The sequence below is a fragment of the Salmo salar genome, chromosome ssa01 (genome assembly GCF_905237065.1).
Source record: "Salmo salar chromosome ssa01, Ssal_v3.1, whole genome shotgun sequence".
NCBI lineage: Eukaryota > Metazoa > Chordata > Actinopteri > Salmoniformes > Salmonidae > Salmo > Salmo salar.
In genome coordinates this window covers 120,292,989-120,304,633 of record NC_059442.1, presented here as the reverse complement: position 1 = coordinate 120,304,633, position 11,645 = coordinate 120,292,989, and the positions used below count along the sequence as shown (strand labels likewise).

The 11,645-nt window shown below is 40.4% G+C and overlaps 1 protein-coding gene across 4 annotated transcripts in view; it reads left to right on the top strand.

Annotated features, from left to right (window-relative positions):
• Window positions 1-413: 413 nt before the first annotated feature.
• The window catches only part of nup54 (nucleoporin 54), a 34,300-nt gene continuing 23,068 nt past the window's right edge, over window positions 414-11,645 (top strand). Inside the window, exons 1-4 of one of the 4 annotated variants that reach the window (XM_014123250.2) lie at window positions 453-531; window positions 6,379-6,459; window positions 10,920-11,006; window positions 11,294-11,449. In XM_014123250.2, the coding sequence (XP_013978725.1) occupies window positions 492-531; window positions 6,379-6,459; window positions 10,920-11,006; window positions 11,294-11,449 (364 nt within the window). In that variant the 5' untranslated portion in view covers window positions 453-491. 4 annotated transcript variants of the gene reach the window in all.

Genomic DNA, 11,645 nt, shown 5'->3' with positions numbered 1-11,645 from the left:
AGTCGCTCTGGATAAGAGTGTCTGCTAAAATAAAAATGAAATGATACATGTTTCAGTTAGCATTTATAGCAATGGTTATGTGCTGTACTGCAGGGATGGAATGTAAGTCGCAGAAAATTGAGGTTGTGGTGACAGATGCAGAGAGGTATTTGGGTGTGCGAGACTTAACTTCAGAAGAGTTACAGGGTGTGTTAAGTGGTGGTGTCCCATCCTTTCAGGCTGTTGGCCTATGCTGGGTTTTTTTGGAGTATGCTGGGTTTTTTTGTGAGTGTAGTGTTAGATAGTAGGGTATTTGTTTATTTGTTAGATTTTTTTAAAGCAAAATCATAAAGGAGTTAAACTCCAGTCTAGTAGATGGCGGTAATGCAACATTTATTAGATGCCAACCACCATTAAACCTCATCAAAGAAGAAGAAGAATTTATTTCGCGGAACTATACAATCAAACGACACTTCCTGCACGGACTCAATTTGCTGTGAACAGGAGTAATCATGGCGTTCAACTTTGGCGGCGCTGCCACTAACCCCGCAAGTAAGGAGATATTTCCATCGATTAGAAAGCACTTTATATTACTACCAACAGTAGAGATTGTGGTGGACGGATGGCTATGATTTCATTTACGTACTCCACAGCTAATGAAACCACAAAAGTAAGAAAGGCGGCCTTGACTACAGGTCAAGACAGTTAGCGTTAGCTAACGAAGTAGCTAACTAGCTTACTAGAATGTTCATACACTAGCTAGCTAGTCAGCTTATATTAACTACTCTCACATAAATGGAGAATCATCGATTTAAGTCAGCTTGCTATTTAAACTGCCAGTTGTAAGCTTTCTAATATAGTTAACTAGCGAAGCTAGCTAACTACACTAGCTACCTAGTCAGCAACATTCTGTTGAATCCCTTATGTTGCGGACGAGCAAGTGTAGGGACGTCAAACATTGATCCTTCCGCACAGACGCTCTAGTTTAGATCGCCTGGTTAAATTGAACTTTGGACACTTTAAAAAAAAGAGTCTCTAACTGGTTAAACTAGAGAGGAATATAGCAACGTGATAACATCTGAGTTTGCTTAATTTACTATTATCCTAAATTAGGATATTGAATTATTTTACCATATGCTTCTTTCCATGATGTTATTATTGTGTTGTTACATTACACAAATTGACGTTTTGACCACATCAAATTGGCGGGAATTACACAACATTTTTCCCTCAGATTGGTGATGTTAGTTTAAAAGTGTATAGTCAACACAATGACACAAGATCAATTGCATAAAACGTATCAATATCTTTGGTTTTGTACTAATTTTGCACCAATAATTTATATTTGTCCCCCAACTAGCCATTTAAATGACCATTTTAAATTAACATGTTGACTGACTATTAATGTTAGATGGCTAGTTGCCGAAAGATCCCTACCTGTAAAATATTTGGATTCACGCTTCTTCATATTTTGTGTGTATATATATATATATATATATATATATATATATATATATATATATATATATATATATATATTTTTTTTTTAATTTTTTTTACGTCAGAGGCATTTCATCATCTCTCGGGTTGATTGTGTCCCTCGCTATTAAATAAGCGTTAAAAACACGTTTTATATCCAGGGTGTTTCATTCCTATGATGAGTATTCACTAGAGGTCGAACCGATTATGATTTATTCCGATACCGATTATTGGATGACCAAAAACCCTGATACCGATTAATTGGCAGATTTTTATATATATATATGTATATATGTGTGTGTGTAATAATGACAATTACTACAATACTGAATGCACACTTTTATTTTAACTTAATATAATACATCAATAAAATCAATTTAGCCTCAAATAATGAAACATGTTCAATTGGGTTTAAATAATGCAAAAACAAAGTGTTGGAGAAGAAAGTAAAATTGCAATATGTGCCATGTAAAAGAGCTAACGTTTAAGTTCCTTGCTCAGAACATGAGAACATATGAAAGCTAGTGGTTCCTTTTAACATGAGTCTTCAATATTCCCAGGTAAGAAGTTTTAGGTTGTAGTTATTATAGGAATTATAGGACTATTTCTCTCTATACGATTTATATTTCATATACCTTTGACTATTGGATGTTCTTAAAGGCACTTTAGTATTGCCAGTGTAACAGTATAGCTTCCGTCCCTCTCCTCGCTCCTACCTGGGCTCAAACCAGGAACACATCGACAACAGCCACCCTCGAAGCGGCGTTACCCATGTAGAGCAAGGGAAACAACTACTCCAAGTCTCAGAGCGAGTGACGTTTGAAACGCTATTAGCGCGCACCCGCTAACTAGCTAGCCATTTCACATCGGTTACACCATCCTGATCTTGGGAGTTGACAGGCTTGAAGTCATAAACAGCGCAATGCATTGCGAAGGGCTGCTGGCAAAACGCACAAAAGTACTGTATGAATGAATGCTTACGAGCCTGCTGGTGCCTACCATCGCTCAGTCAGACTGCTCTATCAAATCATAGACTTAATTATAACATAACACACAGAAACACGAGCCTTAGGTCATTAATATGGTCGAATCCGGAAACTATCATCTCTAAAACAAAACGTTTTTCCTGTCAGTGAAATACGGAACCGTTCCTTATTTTATCTAACGGGTGGCATCCCTAAGTCTAAATATTCCTGTTACATTGCACAACCTTCAATGTTATGTCATAATTACGTAAAATTCTGGCAAATTAGTTTGCAACGAGCCAGGCGGCCCAAACAGTTGCATATACCCTGACTCTGCGTGCAATGAATGCAAAATGACACAATTTCACCTGGTTAATATTGCCTGCTAACCTGGATTTGTTTTAGCTAAATATGCAGGTTAAAAAATATATACTTCTGTGTATTGATTTTAAGAAAGGCATTGATGTTTATGGTTATGTACAGTCGTGCAACGATTGTGCTTTTTTTCGCAAATGCGCTTTTGTTAAATCATCCCCCGTTTGGCGAAGTCGGCTGTCTTTGTTAGGAAGAAATAGTCTTCACAGTTCGCAACGAGCCAGGCGGCCCAAACTGCTGCATATACCCTGACTCTGTTTGCAAGAGAAGTGACACATTTTCCCTAGTTAAAATAAATTCATGTTAGCAGGCAATATTAACCTCTCTGGGCTAGGCGGGACGAATTCGTCCCACCTACGTAACAGCCAGTTGAAGCCTGTGGCGCGATTTTCAAAACCTTAATAATCCTATTACTTCAATTTCTCAAACATATGACTATTTTACAGCTATTTAAAGACAAGACTCTCGTTAATCTAACCACACTGTCCCCTTTCAAAAAGGCTTTACAACGAAAGCAAAACATTAGATTATGTCAGCAGAGTACCCAGCCAGAAATAATCAGACACCCATTTTTCAAGCTAGCATATAATGTCACAAAAACCCAGAAGACAGCTAAATGCAGCACTAACCTTTGATGATCTTCATCAGATGACACACCTAGGACATTATGTTATACAATACATGCATGTTTTGTTCAATCAAGTTCATATTTATATCAAAAACCAGCTCACGATAAACGTTCACAAAAAGCATAACAATTATTTTAAGAATTATAGATACATTACTCCTCTATGCACTCGATATGTCCGATTTTAAAATAGCTTTTCGGATGAAGCACATTTTGCAATATTCTGAGTAGATAGCCCGGCATCACAGGGCTAGCTATTTAGAAACCCACCAAGTTTAGCCTTCACCAAAATCACATTTAGTATTAGAAACATTTGATTACCTTTCCTGTTCTTTGTCAGAATGCACTCCCAGGACTTCTACTTCAATAACAAATGTAGGTTTGGTCCAAAATAATCCATAGTTATGTTCCAACAGCGACGTTTTGTTCGTGCGTTCTAGACACTATCCCAATGGTAAATAACGGTCGTGCGCACGGCGCATTTCGTGACAAAAGATTTCTAAATATTTCATTACCGTACTTCGAAGCATGTCAACAGCTGTTTAAACCCCCCCCAAAAAAAAAATCGTCCGATTAATCGGTATCAGGGTTTTTGGTCCTCCAATAATCGGCAGCGGCTTTTTTTGGGTCCTCCAAATAATCGGTGTCGGCGTTGAAAAATCATAATCAGTCAACCTCTAACAGATACCCGCCATTTTGGAGTCAACAGAAGTCACAAATAACATTTTAAATATTCACTTACCTTTGATCTTCATTGGAATGCACTCCCAGGAATCCCAGTTCCACAATAAATGTTTGTTTTGTTTCGATAACGTCCATATTTATGTCGAAATATCTCCTTTTTGTTTGCGCGTTCAGTCGAGTAATCCAAATGCACTGTGCTCGCGCAGTAAAATGTAAAATGTCTAGACTGTTGACATCTAATGGAAGCCATAGCCTTTTTGAAATCTGACACAGCAGCTGGATTAACAAGAAGTTCATCTTTAAGCCGATGAATAACACTTGAATGTTTTATGAATGTTTATTATGAGTGCACTGTGCTCGCGCAGTAAGTTCAGACAGTCAAAAAAGTTATTACAGTTCGTAGAAACATGTCAAACTATGTATATAATCAATCTTTAGGATGTTTTTATCAAATCTTCCATAATATTCCAACCGGACGATTCCTTTGTCTTCAGAAATGAAAAGAAACACACCTAACTCTCTTGGGAGTGCGCGCAATTGAGCTCATGTCATTTTCTCAGTCATCTGACTCCATATGCTCTTATTCTCTCCCCATTCACAGTAGAAGCATGAAACAACGTTCTAAAGACTGTTGACATCTAGTGGAAGCCTTAGGGTGCAATATGACCCCACAGACACTGTGTATTAGATAGGCAATCAGTTGAAAAACTATTGTGACCCTCCGTATCAAAATGCAACATTCCAAAATGTAGCAGCCTGTTCTGTAGGTTGTCTTTTAACATCTCTTGGGTAGGGGGCAGTATTTTGAATTTTGGATGAATGAGGTGCCCAATGTAAACTGCCTGTTACTCAGGCCCAGAAGCTAGGATATGCATATGCATGGTAGTATTGGATATAAAACACTCAAGTTTCCAAAACTGTTAAAATAATGTCTGTGAGTATAACAGAACTGATATGGCAGGCGAAAACCTGAGGAAAATCCATCCAGGAAGTGGCATTCTTTTGAATTGAGTGTTTTTTCCATTGAAAGCCTATCCACCGTATAAATGGATGGGACCTAGATTGCAGTTCCTATGGCTTCCACTAGATGTCAACAGTCTAGACATTTTTTTCAGGCTTTTATTCTGAAAAATGAGTAAGAATGACAACATTAAAAGCCTGAAAAAATGTCTAGACTGTTGACATCTAGTGGAAGCCATAGCCTTTTTGAAATCTGACACAGCAGCTGGATTAACAAGAAGTTCATCTTTAAGCCAATGAATAACACTTGAATGTTTTATGAATGTTTATTATGAGTATTTATGTATTTTGAATTTCGCGCTCTGCAATTTCACCGGATGCTGTTGAGGTGGGACGCTAGCATGCCCATAAGAAGTTAACTCAGGGATGCAGTTGCCCATGGCGGCATCAACTTTATCTACTTCTCATCCACTTCATCCATCCTCATAACATTCCACTGTCTGACTACATATTTTGTTGTTGGTCAAGACACTAACAGATTTTAATTTGGTTAATTTGGTTCAGATTTTAAATATCTCTATTCATTTTCAAGGCACAGCAGCTTCCCCATTCACCAAAATGCATTCTCATCACTCAGAATAATAAACGTAATCTGCTAACTAGCTAGGCTACTTGCTTGAGAATGTAGACCGGTGTAGAGGTTTCTCAAATAATCCCAGGCTGAGTAAACAGTAGCTCAACCAAATTCAGCACAGTCCGTAGGAGCAATAGAATGCTTATGCTGCAATTTCCTATGCTGAATAAATGAGGTTGCTTTATTCAACAAAGATCTACTGTTTGTAGTCTAGCTATTAAGGACTTTTATGATTGCAAATAAAGCAGATCACTCTGCCAGCACCCCACAAAAGACTTGATGATTAAACATGAACAGGACCTTGAGAAATGTGGTGGAGCATGAGAAATAATTTCCCTCGTCTAGTTGGAAAGAATGATGAGACAAGGTTCACTGGCAGTATTCTAATACCACTGTTTAGGCCCTGGGGACTGTCTTGCATCTTTGATTGGGGCTCTGTGAATACATGGTTGGTGAAAGGGAACAGAATTCTGGCAAAGGATGACTGAAATATTCGGACTCAGCAGCAGTAAGTACATTGCAATGGCCCTGGCCCCACAGACTTTCACTGATTCATGGAGGTGAAGGGGCATTTTAAACTGCACTGTCTCATCCTGCTCTTTCTCTCCTCTCCCTGATGAGTTTGTTGTGGTTCTTCCCCAAGACTTACATAATTTTCTTCCTGGCTTTAGCAGGTCTTGCAGGCCCTGGTTTCGGGACCACCACCACTGCTGCGGCCCCGGCTGGCTTCGGCGGCTTTGGCACCACCACCACAGGTAAGACTGGGACACTCACTTTCCACTACATCAGTGTTTGACACAGTTACGCCGACTTGGCTAAATAACCAGCCAACTAGCCTTTTACCAGCTCTGTTTGTTCTCTTGCTTACTCCATTGGCAAACCAAACATAGCATGATGATGTTTGGAATGACAATTACATAAAGAGTTAAGTCTTTTTAGACAGACTGGTTGCCTTCCAGCTTAACATGTCTGTACATATACAATGTCAGTTTAGAGTAGAGGAAAGAGCAGAGTTGGGACATTCGGCTTTCATAACTGCTTTATCTGCTTGTTGCCCTAGCGTAAACGTCTCCTGGACACACAATAGTAGCTAGCAAGATGAAGATCATAGAGGTTATTGTAAATGAGTGCTTTTTACTAGTTTGCCTCAACTACCTTCACTGCAAAGGTTTTGCCTGCAAACTTAGGTATAGAATCGCGACGTTCTGGCATGTCTGCCTATGGTAAGTTTTTCATGAGCACAATTCCTGCCTATATTTTAAGCCTTGCCTACCCAAACTCGTGATTTGTTGGGAGAGTTGTCTGTTTGAAGAGAACTCCCCAGGATCTTTTCTTTTTCGAAGTTGCCAAGAGAATCCATCATGTTTCCCAGACCTAGTGCTGTTGCTTCCCTAGGTCTGGGATTTCCGAAACTATAAGGAGTTGGCAAGAGAGTAGAAACAGACTGGCACCCAGGCTACCAGCATACCACATAAGTGTGAAATGTGCTTACTACTAAATAACCATCCAACTACACCAGTGTATTCAGCATAATACTAGTATCTTATTAATTAACTGACTGACTAACAGAGCAGGAAGTTGAGGTTTTGTGGATGATAATTAGTTTCATTTGCATCTCCTCTGCTTAGTAATTCCTTCAACTGAAAACATCACTGTTGGGGCTCGTCTGTTATGACGCTACCGGGCGTGCTCTTGTACATGCAATGTCTTTGAAGCTTTATCCCACTGTGGGACTGTCGCGGTGCTCTTCTCCACATTAACCCTCCTCTGCACCTCTCTCTCTCTCTCTCTCTCTCGCTGCCTGCCTGCCTGCCTGCCTGCTGGCAACAGGATTTGGGGGGCTGGGAGCCGGGAGCACCACGTCTGGTGGGTTTAGTTCTGGGGGGTTTGGATTAAATGCAGCAACTCCCAACGCGGCTGCAATCAGCTTTAATGTTGGGGGCTTTGGTGCAGCTACCACAGCAGCCACTGTGTTCAATTTTGGTAATAGCCTGGCTAGCGCAGGTAGATGCCTTTTAAAAAAAAGTATTATTATTAATCTATCAGTCAATCCGTCTAGTATGCACAGCACACATTTGTCCTCCATTTCTCCCTACACGACTGTGTATTATTTTGGTGTGGTGTTTTTGTATATCTCCATCTCACCCTATGCATATGTTAAATGCTCATCTAAAGATGTTTTGCATGTTGCCTGTTTTGGATACATCCGCTATCCACTACAACAGCCTTTGTCAGCACAGTCCCTGTGTCAAACTGGTGGGCTCTGATTACGGAGTTGGGAAAGGCTGTGCTAGATTATTTTTGTGGAATATGTTGTGTTTCTTATCGCATTTTCCTGAATCTGTTAGGCCACTGTTTGCCTGGCAGGGACATGACATGTTCTGTGTTATTTCTCAAGAGTATTTATCCTCTCCACTCTAAAAAAGCATTAGGGACCCTCTCCCTTAGAGAAATCAATTGAGCTCTTTTAGGGTTGCACATTTTGGGGAATATTTGGAGGTGGGAATTAATGGGAATATATTAAAATTAATATTAATTCGATTTAAATGTAGATGTTTTTTGCATTGGATATATTTAACATATAAACCTTTTACCTTATCATAAGTAGACATAATTGCAAATGATTCAATCCTTCCAATAAAAATAAAAAAAACAATTTAGTTACAAGTTGAACTTTAATTAAATGAGTTGACTCTAAACATGGGACGATTTCACTGAACAACAAAAGGGAATTTTGAATGATCCCCAATGATCCATTGCATCTCCCAAAACGTTTTCAACATACATCTGTAAAATGATAGTCTAGAAACTAAAGCTTTGGTTGTCTTCCTCTCAGGCTTCCATGTCTTCTCCCTGGACCTCAATGTCAACCTTTTGAACATCAGACCCTGAGGCCTCATCTTCACTGTTACTTTCCAACCTTGTTGAGGATGGCTCATTGTCAAGCTCAAAAAGCCTCAAAATTTACCACCAATTTTTCAATCGTTGTATTGGTCAGTCTGTTGCGTGCTTTGGTGTGTGTGTTCCCAAACAAGGACCAGTTGCGCTCTGAGGTGGCTGATGTTGGTGGGATTTGGAGGATGATGGAGGCAACAGGGGAAAGAGCCTCAGATCCACAAAGTCCCTTCCACCAGGTGGCATAGGCCTTGTTAATCTCTGCACCAGACAGTATGCTCTTGCCAGCATATTTGAGGTCCAACATGTACACTGCGGCATGTATTGGTTTCAGGCAGAAGTCTTCACAATTTGATGTATTTCAAAACTGCAGTTTCCTCTGCTTGGAGCAACAGTGAAGTGGGCAGGGCAGTACGGATTTCTTCTCTTACATCTGCAAGCAGAGTCTGAACATCAGACAGGATGGCATTGTCTCCCTCAATCCGTGCAATGGCTACTGCTATGTTTCAGGCTACTTACCACTCTCTCCCAAAATACATAATCTAGGAGGATCCTCTTGATGGGGCTGTCCATATTGGCAGACTTGTGATATGGCCATTTCTTGGAGACTTCTTCCCCTCCAGGAGACTGTCAAACATGATGACAACACCACCCCAACAGCTTATTCTTCTCACTTTGCTTGGTGAGGTAGATTGCTGCTATAACTTCATGATCCTTCACATACCTAACCATTTCCTTGGCTCTCTTGTAGAGTTTATCCATTGTTTTCAGTGCCATGGTGTCTTTGAGGAGCAGATTCAATGCATGAGCAGCACAGCCAATGGGTGTGATGTGAGGGTAGGACTCGTCCACTTTAGACCACGCAGCCCGTCATGTTCGCAGCATTTTCTGTCACCAGTGCAAATACCTTCTGTGGGCCAAGGTCATTGACGACTGCCTTCAGCTCATCTGCAATGTAGAGACGAGTGTGTCTGTTATGGTTCTTGTCTGTGCTCTTGTAGAATACTGGTTGAGGGGTGGAGATGACGTAGTTAATTATTCCTTGAACATTCGACCACCCATCAGAGATGATTGCAATACAGTCTGCTTTCTCTATGATTTGCTTGACTATCACTTGAACTCTGTTGAGCTCTGCATCCAGCAAATTAGTAGATAAAGCATGTTTGGTTGGAGGGGTGTATGCTGGGCGAAGAACATTCAGAAATCTCTTCCAATACACATGGCCTGTGAGCATCAGAGGTGAACCAGTTGCATACACAACTCGAGCAAGACATTCATCAGCATTTATCTGACTACGTTCCTCCATTGAGTCAAAAACACTTCTGATTCCAGGAGGACCATTAGCTGTTGCTATCGATAAGGTGTCTGATTCATCATTTTCACGTCGAGTAGAGGGAGTTTTGTCAGAGGTTGCTTGTTGTGAGCGCTGAGGGAACTTTATGCACTTGGCCAGATGATTCTGTATCTTTGTTGCATTATTCACATATAATTTGGCACAGTATTTGCAAAGGTACTCAGCTTTTCCTTCTACATTAGTTGCAGTGAAATATCTCCACACATCAGATAGTGCCTGTGGCATTTTCCTGTAAAGATTAGATTTAAAAAAAAAATATATATATATATATACACACACACACAATTCCATGTACAGATAAATAGTTAAGCAGTTTGATTAAACAACTCCTTTGTAAGATAAATGTTTTAAAATGAAACGTATGGAAACCGGTGAATTAACACCTAGTTAGCAGGCTCAAGAAAGCTAAAACCCACATGGTAGCAAAAACTAACTAGCAGAAATTGTTAACAAGTTCGAAATGATTTAAACACACGTTGCTGTAGGTTACTATTTACTAGTTAACAAGAAATAATGTCATAAAATATATTCACCCCACCCAGTATTGTAATCAAAACTTACCAGAAAGTATGTAGTCCTTGGCTCAGACAGTGTAGTAGTGTTAGCTCAATAGTATCTCATTAGTGTGCAATATCTTGAGAATCAGCTGTACATGTGATGGAAGAATGCACTGTGCATGCAGAGGGTTGCAATTCCATTGAATTGGGGATAGTTAAACCAAAATATGCCACAAGACCTAGAATTGCCTGATGTGTATTCCACAAAAAAGGTTCACTGTTATAACCTAACTTTTTTGATGAATTTAAGCAACATTACTGGGCTTAACTTCCCATGAAAATTTCCGGAAAGTTCCCGACCCTTTGCAACCCTAATCTCTACGCCCTCCCTCTCACCTTTCTTTCTATTATCCATCCATTCATCCATGCTCTCTTACCTCTCTCTGATGGTCTGGTTTGTCTTGCTCAGGTGCTTTTGGGGGTTTTGGGACAACCACTACATCCGCTGCTGCACCTGGGTCAACTTTCAGCTTCGCCGCTCCTGCAAGCACAACAGGTCAGGACTATGGAACTCGCTGGGGCAGGGCTGGGTACAGACGGAGAGAGCCAGGGCAGGAATGGCCTTGTCCCACTGCTTGCTCCTGCTATTCTGCATGGCAACTACTAGATGGTGCACTCTACAATAACATGTTATCTCCTTGCCATAGCCTCTCCCGATACTAGCATTCCATTCTCAGATTACCAACCAACTATAACCCTAACCTAAGATTCTAAGGCAAAATACTCAACAAATCCTTATTTTCCATTTAATGGTTTTATTGATATAATTATTTCTCCTTCCAGGAGGACTGTTTGGTAATACCCAGAATAAGGGATTTGGGTTCTCCTCTGGGCTGGGCACTGGCACTACTGCTGCAGCTGGGTTTGGAACAGGTCTGGGGACAACTCTAGGAGGTGGATTTGGTGGCTTCAATATCCAGCCACAGCAGCAACAGCAAGGTAAGTGTTCCTCTGGCTAAGAGCAGGGGTGAATCTCAAAAGTCCTTCCTCAATTCCTAGGGTCCTCTTCTCGCTTCCTTAACCTTAGAGGGAACAGAAGATCCAACGATTTGAGACGGAGACGAGGAGAGAACGCAAGGAGGAATTAAGGAAAGACTATTGTGATTGACCCCTGGTGTATGCAAACCAAACAAGT